We start from the raw sequence: 22,733 nt of genomic DNA on the forward strand, positions 1-22,733 counted from the left end.
CAGGTGAGGATTGTTTGAGCCTGATGGTCAATCCAACACACCTGGGGCTGGGCTCTCAGAGAGGGTCATGAGGTGTGAATTAGAGTTGGTAGTTAGAAAAAGTAGGTTTGTAGTTTTAGTATCTCCTTTAAATAGTATAATAATGTGTTATAGTATAGTTATAATAAAGAAATCATTCAGCCTTCTGAACTGGAGTCAGACATCAGCATTTCCTCCCACTGGGTTCACCTGCATTTACAATTCACTGGTGCTTTGGAGTAGTCTCAAGAACCAGAGGAAATTCCTCCTGATACCCTGCAGGCTCCCATCCTTCATTCCACACTTTCTGTCCATTTCACCACCTAACTGATGCCCAGGATTCTGACACTGATCTCTGTGGTAACCAAGGGTTATCTGTGCTTTCTAATGTGGATGTTTAATCTGGGCTTTTGGGGGTTAGAGCAGAGCACAGCAGCTGGGGACAACTTCCATCTTTGCCCCTGGCAGTGAGGCTGCCTAGGCAGATCCTTTCCCATTATCATTTTTGTTGGCTTAGCCACACACAGAAATCCATGTTCCTGTCTCCTTCCTCAGGCATAGGATGGTTTGGGCTGGAAAGGACCTTTAGGTCATCTTGTCCAACCTTGTGCAATGAGCTTGGACATCTCCTGTGAGAGCAGGCTGCTCAGTCACAAGTATTTCTGATTTGCTCCGAGGCTTGAAAGGTGTTACAGGGAGTGGAGACCATGCTCTGGCTAAATATGGGTAATTCCTCCTCCAGGAGGTTCACCCATGTGGGGCTGGCCAGTTAGGAAGTGTGGAGGACCTTACATGAAATGGGATCCACAGGCAGATGGGAAGAGGTCGTGTTTCCACTGAGATCCTGACTGAAAGCCTGTCAGAATCTGTGGCATTGATGATTCTGAGATTGTAGAAAGTCTCTGTCTCTCAGCCCCCTGCCAAAGCAGAAGCCATAATTGGTCTGTGCTGGTTTCCAGGTTGTTTATTCTGTTTATCTCTAACATGTTCTGCTGCCCTGCCCAGCTCTGTCCTGCAGGGCAGCGTGTGGGGCTCTGCCCTCAGTGGGATGTTACAAACATTAAATACCAGAAACTCCCTGGGCTGCATTTACAAGAACGTGCCAATATCTGTCACCTACGTTGGACAGTGTGTCCCCAGCCTGAACCAACAGAAAAATGCCAACACCACAGTGAAACATGGAGGGCATGAAGAAGGAGAAAAAGGACAAGGCACACCAAATTTCCTCCATCTTGTCCCCTTTGAACCCCTAATCTAGAATCCTAAAATTTTACTTTTGCACCTGTGCCACAATTATTACTGATATCAAACACTCAGAGCTTGTAATTCATCCTGTAAGATTGAAAACTCTTTTCCATGGCCAGAGATCACAGCCAGTGTCTCTGGGGGCTCTGTCCAGGGGCGTTCCTGACCCCTGCCAGGGTCCCAGACCTGCCAGGGCAGCCAGAGGGAAGCCCTGGATTCCCACAAAAGCCCTTTGTAGATCAAGGATCTGGGGATCTGCATGTCAGGGAGCCTGAGGATGGCCAGGACTGTGCTGTGCTGCTCTGCCCTGTGCCACGGGGACAGGCTGTGATGCACAGAGCCCTTGTCCATAGCATCAGCTCAGACCACTAACAGAGACATGCAGCTCCTGCTGGGCATGGGGCTGAGCCATCCGTGTGTCCTTGGCAGCAAGAAGGTCTCATGGGTACATCCTTTCTGTTTGACAGCAGAAAGGGTTAATAGAGTCCTTTTGCTGTGAAAAAACCCCTCCTGTAACCCCTTGAATGCCCACAGCTGTGGGTGGGGTGTGGCCAGGGTGCTGTGTGTGGAAGCTGCTCCACTGGGGGTTCTCAGAATCTTTGGGACAGAAGATTGTCTCTGCTGTTCCCATCTGTGGGATTCCTTAAAATCAGAGGGTTTTGGGCATGTTGCAAAGGCAGGCCTCAGAGACAGCAGGATGGTGATTAGAACTAAGCAGTAGCTGTAAGATTTGTCAGCAGAAAAATTATACAAGAAGTAGAAAGAAAGGACAAATAGAACACTGGTCTGTGTATTAACGCTTGGGTAGAATAACTTCCTAAGTTGCAGAAAAATATATCTGGTGAGATAGTAGGAAGTTCTAAGCTTAATAATGGAGCTCTGTGCATTGTATCTTGAGGCTTACAAGCAAGTATTGTATTTTAAATAAGTGAGCATTGTTTTAACTAAAGGTACGTTTGCTTATAGTGGTTGGATAGAACTACTGTCAATATGCTTTTGCTTTGTGTGACTGGTCAAAAAGTTTATAAAGTGAGTTGTAACATTAAGTTCTTGGTCTGCTGCCTGGGGTGTGAGCTGCTGGCATCTTCCCATTGTCATAACCATGTAATGAGAGTGATGCTGGGAAATAAAACAGCTCGAGAGGAGTTCCACAGCAGCCCTGTCCTGTTTGTGATTTGGACATAGACCCCCGGCCGGCAATATAATCTTGCAGTGTTCTCTCTAACAAATCGCATTCGACGCCTCCCTGCCAGAGCCGGGTGCCTTTTTACCGGGATTGTGATGAGCCAGCACCACCCAGTGCAAAGGAGGAGTTAGGACACAAAGCCCAAACCCAGTGGGCAAAGAACGAGCTCATGAGCTCATCCACAACAGGATTTCTGACAATATTATTGCACAGTTGTCAGCTTCACGCTTTCTGCCAGACCACCAGCCTCCAGTCCCAAATCAGCCCTGACTGTTCAACAATCTATTTCTGCACGGGAGTGCCCGAGTCATCCACGAGGATCCTGGAAAGCTCTGAGAAAATCTTCCTGCCGCAGGGGCTGGACGTGCTGTCTCAGAACAGCCCATTGCTGGCTGGGTTTAGTGCTCACAGCCTACCTGGTAATATTTACTTTACTGCATAACTAACCCTTCTGCATCCCCAATAAACCTGATCCCCCAAGAGCAAGCTTCAGAGATCTCTTGCCTCTATCCATCCACACCGTGCCGGAGCCTGCTATTTTCAACAAACGGTGGCCTTGGATATAATGATAACAGCATTGTGAAGTTTCAGATCCTGCTAAGAGCACTGAAGACGACTGATAGGACAAAACCCCTGGATTTCAGAAGCACCTGCAACTTCCACCCCTGAAACTTCCACCCCAGAAGCTTCCACCTGCTCAGAACCCAGCTGTGAGTGGGGAGCACAAGCAACTCATAAGGGCTGGGAGTTATTCAGGAGCCCCTGCAAAGGGAGAGGGAGATAGCAGAGCAGCAGGCAACCCTGGCTTAGCAAGGAGCTTTGGGATGTGCTTAAACACCACAAAAAAAGATAAATACTGACCATGGGAAGGTGGCCAAACACCACCAAGGACTACAAGAACCTTGGTGAGGTATACAAAGTTGTATTTAGGAAGGCTAAACTTGGCTAAACCTAGGAGGTGTATGAGAACCTGTCTTGTGAAGAAAAACTTAAGCAGTTGAGTCTCCTCCTGAAGGAAACTTGTTGAGGACCCGATGGCAGGAGTTCAGTACCTAAAGGCTAGCCAAAAAGGAGATGGATGCTCTCTTTTCACAAGGAGTCACACAGAAAAGACAAGGAACAATGGGTACAAGTTGCACCGGGAGAGGTTTTATCTCACTATCTCAATTATATTTTTTACAGAAAGAGCAATCATTCTGTGGAACAATCTCCTCGAGGCTATGGTAGAGTCCCCATGGATAGCAGTTTTCCAAAATATGGTTGAGCAGGGTAATAGTCCTCACCTAGATTCCCTTTCCCACAAAAAGCTGGACTGGAGGATCTTTCCATGTCTTCCAATCTGTGTTGTTGTATGATTTTATGAGGTCTTTTAGCCCTTTGCTGGTTGCATGGGGGGAAAAATTAGGTAAAAGCAACACATCTGGCACTTGTGTATGTCAAGTAAAGGCCCCACTCTGCCAGGCTTCCCAGGCCTTAAATCCCTGTCAGGTGGGTTGGGAAACCTCTTTAAGGTTATTGCAATGTTCAAACACTCCTGGATGGCAGGTGTTCTTCAAAAGAGATTTTTATTTTATTTTATTTTAGTTTAGTTTAGTTTAGTTTAGTTTAGTTTAGTTTAGTTTATTTTTTACTCAACCTGCTCCCAGTAAAGGGCTGTGCAGGAGCCTTGTCTGCCTGGCTGTGGCTGGGTGAAAACATTTCCAGCTTCCCTCCCCATTTGTGCAGGGCCCTGCTCACTGCTCAGGGAGCAGGACCAGAGGGACCCACTCCAGGTCTGTCACCAACAGCTCTGCAGGCAGCAGCAGCACAGACTCCCCAGGTGATTTATTTCCTTTCTCCCCCTGTCCAAAAGCCACTCTCCCACGCTGGCAGGCACAGATGTAGAACCAGCTGGTTTCTTAAGGGATAAAATAATTGAGAATTTGCTGCCCTGAGCTCACAATCACCAAAGTGAAGTTCCCCTCTCTGCCAATTCCATTCCCCAGTCTGGGGGATGTCCCTCTTGTCTCTGAGAAGGAAGAAAATACACACAAGACCTCTGGGCTGCTGGGTCACTAAAAGGAGCTCTTTGATATCCTAAAGCAGAGGTTGTTATGGGAGCGTATTACACATGGAATCACCCAAGTTTCCAAAACTCTGGATGCTGCTAGTCATTATGGAAACCTCCATGAAAGCAGGAAAGGCTTCTTATCACCTTCCCTCCTCTCCCAAAGTATACAGGTGGCTGCATTAAAAATAAAAAGAGAAAGAGAGAGTGCTGAGGGAATAGAGGGAGGTCGCCTCCAACATTCTGGCTGTTAACTGCAAATTATGGAATATTTTGCTTGCAGAAATACACCCAAGCTGGACTCCCAGTGCCATGCACACCAGGACAACTCAGCTGCCACTACATCCTCCTAACGTGACTGGTATCTCTCCACATTTGAGGAAAGAGAATAAATTTATGCCTTTAACATTAGACCTCCAAAAAGGACGGCTAGTTCTGCAATGCTTCCCTTGAGCCCTTCAATTTACTGTCAAGGTATCCCTGAATCTCAAATGTTTGTACTTAGTAGTCACAAAATGTTCTTTTTGCTATTAAAAAAAAAAGACTCTGAAAGGAAAAAAAATAATTAAGTGTAGGATTTATTATTGTTGCTGCCTTTAATGAAGGGATGGGATTATTTTTCAGCTAAGAATGATTTGTTGTTCAGATAAACATCAGTCTCAGAAGCTGGCAGATTTCAGAGGAGCAAGCTGTCAGCTATAGTTCAAGAGTAGTCACAAGTTCTTTGTTATAAGACAATATATAACTTTCTAAACTAATAGATAGTTGCTACAGGGTTTATTTCACTTTTCTAACCTGTTACTTTTACTTTATTTTGCTGCACTGTGGATACTTTTGCCTAATGGGCTTCTGTCTCACATGTACACATATGCTTTTATTATAACCTCTAAATTCCTAACCTATTTCATATTATTACATTACTACACTATAAACTTTTCATCATCTTACTTGAACAGTTTCTTACTTATTTAAGGTTTAGTCTTTCTTACAACTATAGAAACATAAGTTTATGATTTTTCCACTTAATGTCTGTGTATTGTATTTTTATATCAATCTAAGCTTCTCCTAAGGCTACAAATTAAACTCTTCTGTGTCTGTGGAAGTTCCTATTTTTCTGATTCCCACAGGATTAATAAATGTCACATTTTGGGTAAGGATTTTTCTCTGTTAAATGACAATTCCATTATATTTTTCCTTTAGTATAGCTATTTGTCTAGTAGTGTAAGATGTAATAGCCCTCATGCTGAAAGAAGCAGTCTTAAAAAGTAATTTTTGATAGCATTTGTAGTGCAGAGAAAAGTGAAGAGCAGAGGGTTGAAGAAGATTAGCAGTTTCTGTTGAGCAATGAATCGGGAGGGTTTTGTACAAGCAATTCCTGTTCTTAGTTTGGACTTGTTCCTTTCCAGAGTGTTGTAGGATGTGTAATGGCATCTGTGTTCTCTGGATTTTAAAACAAGCTGTGTTTTTAATTAATTCTGTCTTTGTAAGTTACTTAACTATAGCCTTATGCTCACTGGATGTGCTCGTTTTGGCTGGGGCAGAGTAAATTTTCTTCCAGTGGCTGGTAGGGGGCTGTGCTCTGGATCAGTGCTGAATGCACAGTGATATAGACATTAATAATAATGCTGGTAACACAGAGATGTTTTTGTTATTGCTGAGCAGAGCTTGCCCAGAGCCAAGGCCTCCTCTGCTTTCTGTCCTGCCTCACTGGTGAGGGAGCTGGGGTGTCAGAATCTGAGGTATTGATGATTCTGAGATTGTAGGAACTCTCTGTCTTTCAGCCCCCTGCCAAAGCAGAAGCCATAATTGGTCTGTGCTGGTTCCAAGGTTGTTTATTCTGTTTATCTCTAACATGTTCTGCTGCCCTGCCCAGCTCTGTCCTGCAGGGCAGCGTGTGGGGCTCTGCCCTCAGTGGGATGTGACAAACATTAAATACCAGAAACTCCCTGGGCTGGATTTACAATAACGTGCCAATATCTGTCACCTACGTTGGACAGTGTGTCCCCAGCCTGAACCAACAGAAAAATGCCAACACCACAGTGAAACATGGAGGGCATGGAGAAGGAGAAAAAGGACAAGGCACACCCAATTTCCTCCATCTTGTCCCCTTTGGACCCCTTATCTAGAATCCTAAAATTTTACTTTTGCACCCGTGCCACACTTAATTATTACTGATATCAAACACTCAGAGCTTGTAATTCATCCTGCAAGATTGAAAACTCTCTTCCATGGACAGAGATCACAGCCAGTGTCTCTGGGGGCTCTGTCCAGGGGGGTTCCTGACCCCTGCCAGGGTCCCAGGGCAGCCAGAGGGAAGCTCTGGATTCCCACACTGGGGCTGCCTGGGAGGAGCCACAGCCAGGACAGGTGACCCCAGCTGAGGAAAGGGACATTCCAGAGCACACAGCATCAGGCTCGGGATGTGAAGTGGGGGGAAGGAGGAAGAGGAGGGATGCTTGGAGTGATGGTGTTTGTCTTTCCAAGCAACCATTCTGTGTGATGGGACCCTGCTCTCCTGGGAAGGCTGAACACCTGCCTGCCTGTGGGAAGCAGTGAATGAATTCCTTGTTTAGCTTTTCTTTTGTGCATGGCTTTTACAAAACATCAATTCAACAAACACAAACCCAACAAGCCCTTGTGCTGCTTCACTTTATTTGGCAAGCACATTTCTCTCCCTCTCAGGATTTTTCATAGGGATGCACAGAGAGAAATGAAAGAGAAAACAATTTTTATTTCTGCTCCTTGTTTTTCAACCATGTGGAATGTGTTTGGAGAATTGTTTACCTGCAGTGAGTGCTTGGTTGGATTCTGGTGAGGATTGTTTGAGCCTGATGGCCAATCCAACCCACCTGGGGCTGGGCTCTCAGAGAGGGTCACGAGTTGTGTTAGAGTCAGAGAAAGTAGTTTTAGTATCCTCCTTTTATATAGTATATTATTGTATTTTAGCATAGTTATAATGAAGAAATAATTCAGCCTTCTGAGTTGAGTCAGACATCATCATTTCTTCCCACTGTGTTATTTACAATAACTATATTTTGTGGGATAAATACTGCCTGTGTCTTTTCCATCTCTTTTTCCATTCCACCTGTATCAGGTGTATGTTATCAGTTGCTAATGGCTTCAAGGTGTCAGAGAGGTAGAAGATGAGAAATGTGACAATGAGTCCCAGCTCAGATGTGTCCAATTGGAAGCAGGTTAAAGACCTGGAACAACTTTCTAGCAGGGGGTAGTCATGCCTTGTGCCTGGCAGCATTCAGGAGGCTTTTGGACAGTGCCCTTTAATAATGCTTTTAATTTTTGGCCAGCCTTGAATCTGGACTAGATGATTTTTGTAGGTCCATTCCAAATGGAATCACTCTCTTCTTCTTTTCACGCCTTCCCTTGTGGCTGTGGCAGTGAAGTGGATGGGGAGACAGCTCTCTTCTCACAGGGGAGAACTGTAGCTGGGGAACATCTGCTGCATTTCTTTCTTTTGTTTTGGTGTGCCATGAATGGTGGGCATTAGAGATCATGGAGCAGGAAAAAAATGCAATTTTGTAATGAAATCTCTGTTTCAGAAAAACTCTGCTGCCTGTATGCGAGGCAAAACCCACTGATATTTCTACAGTGTATAGCAGAGGAGTACAAACAAAAAGCAGGTGGGTGGTTATGGATCTGTCTGGTGTTGTGGTAATGATCCTTGGCTGGACTTGAGGTTGAAGAGTAAAGTTTCTCTCTTTCATTCTGTTTCTCTACCCTGTAAGAATTAATTCATTAATTACCTGCTCCCATTCTATAAGCTGTAGTATCCTAGCCATGTGTGAAGAATTGCTCCCTAGCTAAAAGGCAGGTAGGTATTCTTGTCAAATCCCTTAATTAGAAACTGATAAATTCTTATTGAATCACTAATAAGGTAGATTCCTCTCCCAGATACAAACTACAACAACCTGTTATCTAGAACCAAGTACTACCAAATGATCAAATCTGGAAATCTACTTTTTTTTTTATTTGACAATCATCCACTTTAATATATACGCATATTTAGAGTCTGTACATGGTAAAATACAAAATAAAAGTGTTTCTTTATAAGTTACACAATTACATAGCTGCATTTGCCTGTAGTTTAGCTGTCATTTAATTAAAAAAAAAAAGAGAGAAGCATTGTTGAGCCATTGTTATAATCATTGACAATAACCTTGGTATAAAACACCCATACAGAGTAAGTGTACAAAATAGTGTACAGTTCATATAAGCTGTGCAAAGACAGCAAAGTTCAGTTAAAAATCAAAGAGATGTATCCACTTTCCTCTGTCCACACCATGAATAGGAGAAGCAAAGTGGAAAATAAGCACAAATGTGGGCAAGAAGGTGGGTGAGACAGTGCTTTGAATACAATATTGGTGAATAAATTAAGATGAAAATCATAAATATATAAGATCTCCGTTACTCAGGGCATGCTTGCATTATCCCTTCAAAGTCATTCCAGGGATTTCAATGGATTTGTTGCACCAGCATGTGCCATTTGGGGTGAGGAGGGAGGCAGAGCTTGGTCTGGGTCTCTCAAGGTTATTTATTTTGGAGGAAAGTGTTGCTAGATCAGACAAGCCTTTTAGTAGCAGCTGAAGTAATACAGTAGCTGGAAATGCACTTGAAATCTGATAGAAATGGTGATGCCATCTATATTGTATTTTTGATGATTTTTTTTATCTGGGGGAAGAAATTTCCTTTCCTACAGGGAAACTTCCCTTTCCTCACTACTGTACAGCCAGGAGCTGCCTGTTGTCTGTTTTTTTTGGGGAGAAGGAAGCTAACTGAGCAACTACTGATTGCTAAGCAGAGAGAGTTATGAAAAGTTGGGCAGATATTGGGAACATGAAAACCTCCACACAGGGCAACAAAAGACGAATACCAGTGAGAAGGAAGCAGCTACTGTGATAAAGAATCTGCACTGAAGAAGCATGTGGACATTGGGGTGGGACAGCACCTCTTCAATTTATAGCACTCTGGTTTATTTACATCTTTGCAGTGTCCTCATGTGATGGTAGGGGCGGGCAAGTGATCTAAGAGACTGTTATCTCCTCCTCTTCTTCTTCCCCTTCATCATCCTCTTCCTCCGAGTCTGAGAAGTCTGAAGGTTTGCTGGGGCTGCTAGAATGGGATGGAGAAGGAGACATCTGGGAGTCCAGTCTGTCCCTCAGGTGTAGATGTTCTGGGGACTGGTGGTAGGTTAGGGGGTGCTGGGGGCTGGGCGGGCACACGGGGGGAACTTCCTCCTCCTCCTCTCCTGAGCATTTCTTGCCTACGTCACTGAGGTCTGGGTGAGGGTTGAACTTGGTGGGTAGGGTCTGTTCTCTGCAGCCACCTGAGGAGAGGAGCTCCCTTTCTTTGGAGTTCCTCCATTTCATCCTCCTGTTCTGGAACCAGATCTTTACCTAGGGGACAAAGCAACAAAGAAGTGAAACAGTTCCGTGAAACAGGGACCAGAAAAGCTGGTTTTGGCTGCACTCTCAAAAGCCTGCACATGCCCATACTAAAGCTAAGAGGAGCCACAGAATCTGATCTTTGGAGGAGCCTAGGAGAGAGCCCAGGGGCAATCAGGCTGGTCCTACTCACCCAGACAGGAATTGTGACATTTTTGGCTCTGTTGATCCCCTGTAACTTGCTTTGGGTGTTCTCCCTGCTCCCCATCCCCTTCTCCCCTGCTTCTCTCAAGCTGCCCCGGGGGAGTGAGGAATCTTGGCACCCCACACACCCTTTGCCCTCCCCCACCTGGTGCCCCTCATCACCTGTGAGTCCTTGAGGCCCAGCTTGGCCGCCAGCTTCTTCCTGTCAGGTTTGCTGATGTACTTCTGCTTCTGGAACATCTTCTCCAGCGCCTTGCGCTGCACGTCGGAGAAGACGGCGCGGCGCAGCATCCCCCGGCGCGGCTTGCCCCGGGCAGCCAGCGGCCAGGAGAAGGTGCCAGGGATGGGCACCACGGCGGAGGCAGCTGTGGGAGGGACACACGGGAGGCCACGCATCAACCTGGGGCCGTGACAAGGAGCTTTGGGCTTAAGCAGCCGTCCCCTTTTCAGGCGGTGAGCGCCGGGATTAGATCTAGCAACTCGCATGTGGGAAATGGGGCAGTGGTGGCCGGTTTTGTTGGGAGATTCAAAGGTCCCCGGCCTGAAAAGGCAAAGCGAGGCGTACTGGCTAAGATGGAGGTATAATAAAAAAGCTCTCCCTCCCACTCAGAAGCATTTGATTTTTTTTTTTTTTTTCAGATGCTTTTATCACTTCAGATGCTGTATTATGCTAGAGATGAAAATGAGGACTTTTCTGATTCCGAACAAAACAGCTCCTCTTCAGATGCAGTTTTGATCAACCAGTATTCATCTTTTTATAATAATCTCTTCTCTCTCCCTCCCCCCTGCTCCCAAGTTGGAGAATTCAATTCGAAAACATGAAAAGTTGCAGCTAATTAGCACACTGCCTGGTTCCCAATGGCATTAGTATGATAAAAAAGGGCAGAGTTTCGCCTTAAAAAAAAGGAGGGGGGGAACCTCCCCAAGAGAGACAGAGATGCTAATGAAGCGTGAATGGTAATTGTGTAGTAATGAACTAACAGAAAAAGACTGAGGACAAGCAGCTAACGCCATATATTATTGGAACAAAAGAGATTTACACTTTCAAACTAAACACAACGGCATGCCAGGCTCCTCCGGAGAATACTGATGGCACAATCGTCTCTTTCCCCAAATCATTTTCATTAAATGGACATGAAAAGCTATTTATAAAGCTCAAGTTGTTTTTGTTAGGCTATTCACATGCTGGAGAAAGGAAGCAAATTCCATTATCCAGAGGATGAATAGAAGAGCTTGGGTTATTTTTTTTTTCTCTCTCTCCCTTTCCCTCTTTTCTTTTTAAATTCATAGCTTGTTTGTGTAATTAGATTTCGGTGGGTTCTTTTTAATTGTTCTCACAGCATCGTAATATTTCGGCGCTGTTAACAATCACAGCTCCGTGGCGTGCTTTCTCTCCTTTCCCGTGTTTGACGGTGTACCCATGAAGGCGGCGGAGGTGATGGAGCAGAGGATAAGGACGCGGCAGAGGTGGAGCAGGGCAGCGCGCTGGACCCGCCCGTGGCGCAGAAAGGTGTGGGGGGACACCCATTTTGGGGGATGCCCATTTTGGGGGATGCCCATTTTGGGGGACACCCATTTTGGGGGATGCCCATTTTGGGGGACACCCGCAGGATCCCTTCCCCTTCCCTGCCTCGCTCCCTGCGCGGGCGCGGAGGGAGCTGACCGCTCCTCGTGGTGCTGAAACATCCCCGGCCGGGCGGGAGGGATGCAGGGAGGGAGGGAGGGATGGAGGGACCCGCCTCGCCTCGGCACCGTGACAATCCCGGCTAATTTGCGGATCAGCGGGGGGAGCGGGCAGGGAATGTCAGGCAGTCACTGCCTGTGCTAAATCGGGCAGCAAATTGGCGCGACTGATGTTTGAATGTTGTACTCCCTCCAACCTCTGAACTGCAGCATAACCCCGCGGGGGGATGGCAGGGACGGGGAGGAATCACCGGGCTGTGCCGGCAGAGGGTCATTTCACACACCTACCTGGGAAATAGGAGGATCTGAGAAAGGGCTGGAAGGATCCTTCAAAGTACGGAAAGGAGAAAGTCTTTGGCGGGACGCTCTGAAGCAACGCAGGGGAGGTTTCTAGTAAATAAACAAAATCGAATTAATCAGAGAGTAATCGCCAGTCGGACTCGATGGACGGCAAGGCTGGGTTCTGTCGCTCGGTGGTACTTTTAGAAAAAATAAGAGAGCCGGACCCAGCTCGGAAGGGCCGGGGAAAAGAGGCACTTTGCTGGTTTTGTGAGGACAGGGTCAGCCAGAAGACACGGCCGGGGCACCCCCGTCTCTGGGACCCCTCCCTCCGCCCGCTCCTCCCGCCCGTCCCGGCAGCGCTGCCCCTCGCCCTGGGAAGCCGAGCGATGCCCGAGGGCTCTGCAGCTCGGGGCTGGCTCCTGCCCCCCTTTCGGAGCCCGGTTCCTGCGCTGCCCCCGGCCGCCACCCCTCCTTCCCCAGCGCCCGGAGCTGGCCGGCGGCAGCTCGGGCTGTCCCCGCTTACCGGCTCGGGGCGCGGAGGAGAGGATGGCGTTGACTCCAAACTTGAGGAAAGTGGAGTCGCTGCTGGAAGTCTGTGGCGAACAGATCCTCCTGGAGCCGGCGGTGGTGGAGCTGGGGAGCTCCGGCGTCCCCGAGTCCGCCCTGGCCGCCGAGGCTGGCGGGGACATGCTGGGCGGGGGGGCACTCCTGGGCAGGTAGCTGGCCGGCCGGCTGATCCGGATCAAATCTTCCACCAGGAAGCTGGAATGGCTGGAAAAAGCCGACTGCAGCGACTGAGGCAAGGTGAGGGTGGGGGTCGGGCGGAGGAGGCTGGGGTAGACGGCTGGAGGGGCGATGAGGCTGGGGAACATCATCGCAGGGGCCGTCCGCGGAGCCGGGCTGGGGCCGCTCGCCTGCTTGTTTGTTTGTTTGCTTTTGTTTTCTGCTTTGCAAACCTGGGTCGGTAAAGATCCAGCCAGCGAGTCTGGCGGAGTTCTCTCTGCCCCTTCCTCCTGGACCATGGGTTTTATAGTGGTCAGCCCCGCTGAGGCTCTTTCAAAAGTGACAGCCCCAACAATGGGGTTCAACAAAGTTCTCCACTTGAGCTTCATTCAGGGCGAGCTCCCGGCTTTTCCATTGGTCCGGGGCTGCAATTTATGATTGGATTAGACTTCATAAGCAACCGGGGCACAATGGCCCCGCCACAAAGAAAGTGTAGTCATCAATTTTGCATATTGACCGCCTCTTTGGAATACAGCGCTCCAAAGGCTCCCAGCAGGGTTTTGTTCAGAGGCAACACACACAGGCTAATTAAATGCCTATTTAAAAGTTTCAAATGACATCTTGCCTCGTAGAAAGGGAATTATTTAAAGAAAGCACTAAATTTATTTCCCGCTCCCCTGCTGAGTTTAGGAAATAAATCAATAAATATTCATATAAACTTATCTGCGGACTCTCGGAAAAGCACGGGTTTTGTGGATTTGAAAATACAAATTAGAAAACGTGGAGCTAAGTTCTGTTGAGGGAGAAACACCTTTGGAGCGTGGATCCCACCGTGGTTTGAACATATTCAGCTCCTGCTATTAGTTTGAGGCAGAATGAGTGCGTGTAGATGGGGATGGTTTTCTATCTGCACATCAAAGCTCCGGTATAAGGCATATTTGCGGTGTCAACCTCTCCTTTCTAGATCCCAGCTTAGTAAAAAATCTCGTGTACTTGTGTTCAGGCGAGAGGTTCGCCCAGACTGAAATGTGAGCCTTGGTGTTGCCAGTGAGAGTTCTGCTCCCACAAAATCTGAGGAGCGATCTGGGCACCTCTGTGGCACCAGAGCAAACCCTTCGGGGTTCGCAGTCTTGCTCCTCTATAGCTTATCTACAAAATAATGGGAATCGTTACCCCCCCCCTGTGAAGATGAAGACAACTTTGTAGCATTTGGATCCTTTGGGCTGAAGTTGTCCTGCTCTGGGCTGTGACGGTGCCCATGGCTCGAAGCAGCCAATTCCCCTGATATTTCTTTCTATGTGCGCGGGATTTCGGAAGGTGCACTGCTCAGAAGGAAGGTGTCTCTGCGACAGAGCCCGGAGTCCCCTGACTTTGGTGTGAGGGACGAATGACATCGTCTAACGGGAAAGTGGTAAATAGGGATTTTTTCTGGCAGAGAGGTTTTGTTTGTGGTGGTAAATATGGAAATAAGTGCAAGTGTAGTTAGTTTCCTTTGGAGGTGCGTGATGAAAGCAACTATTGAGAGTAGTTTTACCTGATTTCTCTGTTAAAGACTATAACAGATGTGTTAAATGTCCTATGTTTTAAAAGCACCCTATTCAGCCCTTTGGTGTGTCTGAACCTTTGCAAGCAGAAGTGTGCAGCTCAACCATGCAGCCTTTATCCTATTAACCATGAACTAACTGTCACCTTCAGCTGTTTTCCCTTTTTACTTTTTAACACAAAGCTTTCTCAAAAATCTTATTAACCAGCTTTATTTCTCTCGATGGTTTTTGTCCGGACGTTTTGTGTTGATTATCTCCATGTCGATGCTTTAACCATTCAATAAAAGTGCATCTGCGATTTATATCACATTAGGGAAGAAAGAAAGTCTGTTAAACCTCTCCCTTGATTCAAATCAAAAAGTTATTTATTGGAGAGGACGGAATCAGCCCTGGAAACTCTTATGATCCTGACAAGCTTTCCCGGTGCTGTTCGCCGGCCCCCAGCAGACGAGCACCTGCGGACCTGACTTGGAAGGTCCGCCGCCTGAAAGCATCACTTTGAAATAAAACCTCCCCGGAGTTTTTCCCCCCGCTCCCCAGTTTTGTCGGTCTCGATGCTTACTTAGCAGGTAAAGAACAAGGGGAAGGAAGGCGTGGGCAGAGCGCGGGGGGCTCGGAGGGGTCGTGCCACCTGCCCCTGGCCCCGCCGGGGCTCCCCAGCCGGGGCCAGCTCAAGCCCCGCTCCTCAAGCGCTGCTTTCGGGGTGTTACTTAGCGAATGGAAAAAGCGAACGAGCCTTTCCCAATAAAATAAACACCTGGCACCCCGCCAGCTCCCGGTCCCATCTCCGTCCCCTGCTCCCTGCCCCTCTCGCAGCCGCCCCCCGATCCCGGCGTTTCCCAAATGAGCTCCGCCCGGGCTGTTCCGAGAACACTTGGTTTTAACAGTCATTATACGTTTCCTTTGAGATGATTTACTCCTTTCTTTACATATACATTGGGGGCATTTTGTCTCACTATAGACCAACTGCTGCTAATTTCTCTGGTTTTAAAAAAGAGGGGCTGACATTTTCTGGAAGGTTGGGTCAAACGCATGCTGGGGCACGCGTGGACCCGGTTCCTTGTGATGCGTCTGAGCACACTCATAAAGAATTCCTTAAGCACCACGGCAAAAGGGACTAGACATCTATTGAAAGGGAAGATAGACCATAAGAAACCAAGAAATCAGACGAAAGGATCTTATTTTAAGAGATCTCCTTTGGAAGTTTCTTTTCAAAGGCAGTGATCATTTAAGAGAAAGGGAATTCTAATGTCTCAGGATAAAACCTGTGACTAATGCCGTTTGACCTATGCTCGGGCAGTTTTGTGTTTCCTGCCATTCATTTTAATGTCGTTATCTTCAAATTTATTTCTTAAAAGTCACTCACTTTCTTTGTCACGAAGAAAAAAAAAAAAGAGCCCAAACCCAAAACTGCCGGCGGGTGAGGGGTAGGGAGGGGGAGGTGAGGGTTGAAGCTGCGTGTGTCCCGGTCCGAGGCTGGTAATCCGCATGAAATTGGGAGAGCCAGCACTTCAAATCCGGAGAGCAAAGGGCTGGGCAGGGCGGCTCGGAGCCGCGCTCGGAGCCTCGCCGCTCCCCGCACCCCCGGCCCCGGGCCGCGGACGTCTCAATCACCGCCACGGCGCGGCCCCACGCGGGACACCCTCCTCGGGACAGCCCCTGCCCTGCCCCTGCCCTGCCGGGCCCTTCCCGCAGCCGGGTGAAGCCCAAATCCTCGGTCCTCCCTCCCCAAGCCGGGAGCCGCCCCACAAGGGGACCCCACTGCGAACCCCCCCGGCTGCCCGCGGTGCCCGCTCCTTCCTCCCGAGAGCTGAGCTGCCAGCGTGGGGGTGTGTGCGTCTTTTAGGTTGTTTTCTTATTTTTTTTCCCCCACTCATTTTTATATTGTTTTTCTCTTTTTTGTTTGCTTTTTTTTTCCCCCCGCTGGAGACGGGGGAGGGATGCTCCTTCCCTGCTGTGTCCCAGCCCCCGAACGATGCTCATCGACCACGCCGGCGGCTTGAATGGAGGCTGCGGGGGCGAGGCTGTATTAAGACACCTAAGTCTTCACCTTTAGAATTCAAGCACAAGGAACAGTAACTGTTGGTTCGTTCAAAGCTCTTCTAGATCCCCCCTTTTCTTGAAAATCCTTCTATTGTGCCAATCAAGCAGATGGTTTGCAGGAAATATAGCTTGGCCCCAGTGACCGAAACTAATTTTAACTAGCTTTCCAAGCCTGGCACGTTTGTTTTGCTCTTACAAAATAGCTAAAAAAACAGCTGGCAAGGGTGAATTAAACCCATTAAAGACACATTTATAAGAAATTATATTCACATAGGTTGCTTGAAACCCCCCTAAGAGGGGAGAGATGAGCGTATTGAAATGAAAATGTCCCCGAGCACACTACCCTCCTTAACATCGCTTGAGAGTCTCAAAACATTTTACTAAATAGATTAACTTGACTATTGTTTTGCATCACATTTATCAGCTTCATTAAGTGAATAGCTGAACAAATATATTACGCATGCATGAAAAGCTCTTTTGGGGGCTGCCTTATTGTGTCCTCAGCCCTGACAGGTGGTTAACTGTGTTTCCCTCTCCTCTCCCCCTCTCTCTCTCTGCGCAAAGAAAGAGGGATCTCGGACAGAGCGCACAGCCCAGACTTGGCAAAGGGACCTCGAGGGGAGAGTTACTTTCTTTTCCCTTGCCATTCATGCTGGCCAGCCCAGAGCGCACACAGCCTGAAATGCAGTCAGATGATCTGATCATGTCAAAAGTAATTAACTTTAGTTTAGTCTCTGTGTCTTGTTTGCACTCCACTAACTCCTTCCAAGCCCGTTTAATTTGTTTCCTTTCTTCCAAATTTGATTATTTTTGTCCATTGCATCCTTTTATCCTTTCCCCAACTTCCACCTTTGTTTTAAAAAAATAATCTGGAGTTGAACAATCCCTCTTCTTTCTTCTCCATTGATCTGTCTAATAAACAACCACACAACTTCCTTAAAAATAACTCCTTCCATGAGCTGAGATTGGCACATTTTGGAGAGCTAGCATTTGCAAAATACTACATGTTGGTTTATTTGCTGCCTCAATTCCATGATTTTTGTCCCAGTGGAACCTTGCTGGGAATTGGACAGAGGCAGTTTGGATTTCAGGTGTTGGTGGATGGGGTCCTGCTTGTTTCAGTTGTGGTTTCTACCCCACGGGTTTCCATACTAGACTGTGCAGATGAAATGTGGAGGAGGATGACAGAACACAAAACTTGCCCATTCATTTTCTCAAAAACATGTTTCTCTCGTGTTGCTCAAGTAGGTCAGAAGAATTAAAAATCCTTTTTGTCTTTCAAATAATTTCTTAAGAGTACTTCTGCCTCCTCACTGCAAACTGAATTGTGATCCTTTGCTTACAGCAGTGGCAAATTTCTCTGCTGACTGATCTGCTGAAATCTCTTTGCAGTGGGCACTTTTAAGTACTGTGACTTGAAACTTTTCCACTCATTAAGATCCAACTCTGTTCCTCATTTTTCAGGAAAGACAGGAACAACAACTTTCTTTGGAGGACAGGACTCCTAGCACAATTCAGCAGGAGAATATGTCCTGGGGTGGATTTTACAAAATCTGAGAGTTTGCTGTCACCTTGAACTGAAGCTCCTTGAGCCCACACATTCCCTTGATGTCTGCCACAAGAATGATTTAAAGGCTGCTCTCCACCCCTCTCTGGCTGATGGAACAGCACACAGACCTCTGTGTCAGAGAAAGAACAGAATTACTATTTGACTACCTGTAGGATAAACCAGGACCTTCTCTTGTTTGTACACCTTTTCTTAAAAGGGCATCAACCCTCAACCCCTTGATTCTTCCATGCCAGCCAGCTGATGCTCCACTTCCTTTGGGCTTAAGTCTCTCTAGGAAAGTTTAAGAGGGAGACTGAGAAGAGAGATGATGATGAGAGTCCAGATACCTGGAAGAACTTTTCCCAGTGGAAACCCCTCCCCAAACTATGTGCTGGTAGCCAGAAGGATGCTGATAGGCTGGGAGGCTCACTTGGCTCCTTCTAGGTGAAAATACCTTCAGACATCATGATTTAGAGGGGACTAAAGTTGTTGTAGGGTGAGTGTTTTTCTCTCTGAGTCCTATGTGAAGGTGATGAAAGGTCCTTTAACAGGGATTAACCTGTGATTCATTTGGTGGGACCCACAGCCATATGATAAGGAAGGAAAGGAAATTTAACCACTGTGTAACAGTTCTTTAGTAAACACAAGTGCAAAATTTCCTTGTTGGGTGTCCTGGTCTAGGGAGACATTGGGATATTGTAATGCTCTCACAATTGAAATAGGTGAATATATTTTTAAAAAATACATTTCCAAGGTTTTTGGATAATTTTTCCCTGGGCATTTAGTGTTTTCTTCTGGTAAGTATTGCATTTGTGACCTTGTCCATTAAGATGATGGGTTTGCAGTTAAATGGTTCAGTTACAGAGCAGGCACTGCCCACAGCCATGCCCATGTCTACAAGGTGCTGCATCCACAGATGATGAGAGTAACTGTGTGGACCTCTTTAACAAAGACAGAATGCTTGGTTTCCAGAAATACTAAGCTGCTCTTGTAGATGTTGATGTGGAGTGTGTTTGACCTCTGGAGCTCTGACAGAATGACAAACTACCCCTCATGTTTCACCTCCACAGAACTGAGTTACCAGCCCTGGTCCATGTGGTCCATGTGCTCTGCTCCCAGTTACTTTGTGTAAAATGGGAAGTGAGGTGAATGAAAATTGCTGTATTTCTCTTGTCCCTTGGGGATGCTTTTACCAAGTGAGCTGCTTCAGGCACAGAAAACCAAGGAGCAATTATGCCCAAGGAATTAACAGCTTCACAGTTTTAGACATCATGGACATCTCTCCAGGATTCTTAAGGGTAGGTATCTAAATTCAGGATGACTGGATTCCTGCAGAGCTGGGAGATTTCCCACTTGTGAGAAAGAGTTGTTCTCTTCAGAAAACACTTGGCTCACCCTGGAGACTAGAACAGGGCCACCCTTCTTCTGGGCTTTGCTTTGCAAGCAATGCAGCTCCCTGATGTCCAGGGATGAAGGCTCTTCCATTTCATTATAGAGAAAAGCTGATGAGGACCTGGACCTTGAGAATCTTTCTTGAAATAGCCAAGGCCTTTCTCCTGGGAGGTTTTCCAACCTACAGAAATTACATCCCTTCTCAGAGAGTCGTGTTTATTTCTGACAAACAGAAGAAAAATGCCCTACTTGTATGCCAGGACAGATACACAGTGAAATGTGTTGCTCATTTGTGCCTTCAGCTCTCTGAAAACAAACAGAAATCTCTGGGACTAAAGGCAGTATGAGCATGCAAAGAGTTGTAGAAAAGCTTTTCCCCATGCCTTTGGCCTGAGAATGTTTCTTGTTCTGTCAGGGCTGAAGTCAGGGGCAAAACTCATGGTAATTTCAATGCACTGGGGTTAAGCCCTAGAAGAATTTAAATGTACTTGTCTCCTTTCAGGACTTTGTCAGGAGTTGTTTTGGTACTGTGGGGGGAAATATCAAAGACAACTGAAGTTTAGAATGAGACAGTCATGATGTTTGAAGAGGATCTTCATAAGACGATCCAGCTTTTCTCAGGTTTCTTGTCATACCTGTAGCAATGAGAACTACTTTACAAAAAACATGTTTTAGTGGTTGCATTCACATTTTTGGCTCCCATCGTGTCATGATTTTTATCTTTTTTTCCTCTGTTTTTCCTTGTCCATTAAAAATGTAAGAGGGTGGAGAGCTATTGTAAATGCAGGTGAACCCAATGGGAAGAAATGCTGATGTCTGACTCCAGCTCAGAAGGCTGAACAATTTCTTTATTATAACTATATATAATACATTAATATACTGTTTAAAGGAGATACTAAAACTACAAACCTACTTTTTCTAACTTCCATAACTAACTCACAACTCGTGACCCTCTCTGAGAGCCCAGCCCCAGGTGGGTTGGATTGGCCATCAGGCTCAAACAATCCTCACCTGAATCCAACCAAGCAATCACCCCAGGTAAACAATTCTCCAAACACATTCCACATGGGAAAAACAAGGAGCAGAAATAGAAATTGTTTTCTCTTTCTTTCCTCTGTGTTCCTCTATGAAAAACCTTGAGAGAGAGAAGAATGTGCCTACCACAGAGAACATCAAATTCTGTGATGATATCTGGTAAGGCTGTGTTGTCCTGGCACAGGACAGGGCTCTTTTTGAGGATCCATACTCTGGCTATGACTTGTCAGATCCAGAAAGTTCAGGAGGGAGGAAATAATTGTAGCTTTAAACTACATTTGCGGACTCCTGATTCATGAATGTACTGAGATAAGGGGAATTTCTCTGGTTTCTTTTAAATTGTTCTGCCTTAGGTCTTAAATTGAAATTTAATCTCTTACCTATCAACCTTTATATAACTTTCCCTAATGGTAGTATACAAAAAATTTCATATCTTCCTTTTTTGGTGAATGTCTCCTGCTCTTACAGATAAATAAATCAGCAGTGGGGAATGTGTAGAGACAGACCCTTTCTCTCAGGAGAATTCAAGCAATAAGGCTGGACTTCTGTGCCAGGACAATCGTGCCTGGGCCTTTTCCCTGCTTCTGTACTTAAAGCAGGAGCAGGCTGGACAGCATGGAACATTTTGATAGTAACTCTCTCCAAATCTGTGAGAGGAAAACCAGAAAAAATCTTCTTGTTATCTTCTGCTATTTCCACAGCATCTACTAGCCAAAGAGAAGGCAGCTTTTTCGTCTCAGTTCTGGCTGTCCAGCCCTAATATTTAAAAGATTGCTTTAAGAAGAATGAAATAACGATGGGATTTATGAGGTGTACTTATCAGGAAGCACCAGGAGTCAGAGGAGTCAGGAGTCAGAGGTCTCTCTTTAGAATCATACAACAGGTATGATTCTAAATGATTCTATTTAGCATCCTATCCAGGTGAGTGTAGGCTTCTGCTCTGAAGTAACAGGAGGCATGGTGTGCCCTCCAACCTACTGCAACTCTTTCATCCCACTTTTAGTGTCTCCAGGAAGTCAGTACATTCAAACTCGCTCTTTACATTGGGAAACTGACTCCAGTTCACAAATAGATTTTCTGGCCACATGGTAAAAGAATCCAGCAAAGACAGACAAGTTAAGTCATCCTCCTGGGCTGAGGAGTTTTTGGCTCTGCTGGCAGGGGTCTGGGCTGCCCCTCAGTGCTGGGGCCATGTGGCCAAGAGGTTTTTCTTCCTTCTCTTCCCGAGTTCACCATGAAGAATGTTTTTAAGGTAAAAACTCACATCTCTAACTTTCTTAGCTGTGTTTTGAGTGATGCTTTTATAAGAAGCTGCTGTTAAATAATAGGGTTTGTTTTATGACGTATTTTCAAATCAAGCTGTGTTTAAGCAAGAAAGGCAAGTAATTTTAAGAATGTGCACTTTGTTTTCTTTTCCTCTTCATTTAAATTCCAGAGTGCACAGGACTCCTGTTTTAAAGTAGATTTTAACCATGACTAGAGAAGCTTAGTTATCAGTTATGCACTATAAACAATATGCAGAGGGGGGATGTTTTGATCAGAGCTATTCAGTCCTTGCTTGCTAATCTAATTACAAAGTGTAGGTTTCTGAGACAGAGCTGCTTGCACAGAAAAGGCTTTTCTCACACCTGGTGGATTGTTTAGCCAAGCTTTTTAAATGCTTACAGTTTTAAAGTGGCAGGGAGGGAAGCCTTTTTAAAAAACAAGTTCCTGTGCAAGGCAATAGAAAGAATTTAGTGGTTGTCAACATGAGTTTAGTATAAGGGTGCTGTCTAAAATGAGGGTTCACTTTACATTGACCTTTGGACATAGTAGCCCCAAACACTGTTTTAATTTTTTTTAAGTGTTAAGGAGAGTATGAAAGATAACACAGGTCAGTGACTGTATTAAATTGTGTGCATGAGTGTTATAAATATCTGTGTATGGCTGGACACGTTGCTCCAATATATTTTTTTTTTTTGGATGTTTATTGTTCGTGCCTCAAGTGCTCAGCAGCTCTGAAAGGGCAGCTTTGAATCACAGCCCCATCAAAACAGTATTTTTGTGTTGTTTAGTGCCCCCGATTCCTACAAACAAAATAAAGTACCTTGTTGAATAAGGGCCATTGAGCAGGAATGATGGGTTAAGAGTGGGGGTCCGAGGTGGCAGCGTGGGTGCTTGTTTATCAGGGAGGAGTTGTCACTTGTTGGCTGCGCTGCTGAAAGGAGGGACGCTGGGGGCTGGTGGCTGGGAGAGCATTGATGGGAGGTAACGGGGTAATCGGATTGAAAGTTAGCCATGGTATTTATGTCAGTTCACATTTCGTCACATGAATAATATGAGGTTGCTACCTAGCCCAGGCCTTGGCCTGGGGGTTGGGTTATAAAGAATCTAAGGCCTCGTT

At 46.2% G+C, this 22,733-nt stretch overlaps 1 protein-coding gene and 1 long non-coding RNA gene across 2 annotated transcripts; one reads left to right on the forward strand and one right to left on the reverse strand.

Annotated features, from left to right (window-relative positions):
* Nucleotides 1–8,453: 8,453 nt before the first annotated feature.
* DBX1 (developing brain homeobox 1) lies at nt 8,454–13,066 on the reverse strand. Its single transcript, XM_021528546.3, has 4 exons — nt 12,588–13,066; nt 12,071–12,172; nt 10,262–10,464; nt 8,454–9,907 (listed from the first exon to the last, which is right to left on the reverse strand). Exons 1-4 carry the CDS (start codon nt 12,937–12,939, stop codon nt 9,536–9,538), a joined length of 1,029 nt encoding a protein of 342 aa, XP_021384221.1. The 5' UTR covers nt 12,940–13,066; the 3' UTR covers nt 8,454–9,535.
* Nucleotides 12,728–21,232, forward strand: LOC146767258 (uncharacterized). The gene is made up of 3 exons (XR_014955497.1): nt 12,728–12,868; nt 17,839–20,509; nt 21,052–21,232. It is a non-coding gene; the product is annotated as an uncharacterized LOC146767258 (long non-coding RNA).
* Nucleotides 21,233–22,733: the final 1,501 nt, after the last annotated feature.

This window comes from Lonchura striata, chromosome 5, assembly GCF_050655825.1.
Source record: "Lonchura striata isolate lonStrDom1 chromosome 5, ASM5065582v1, whole genome shotgun sequence".
Lineage (NCBI taxonomy): Eukaryota > Metazoa > Chordata > Aves > Passeriformes > Estrildidae > Lonchura > Lonchura striata.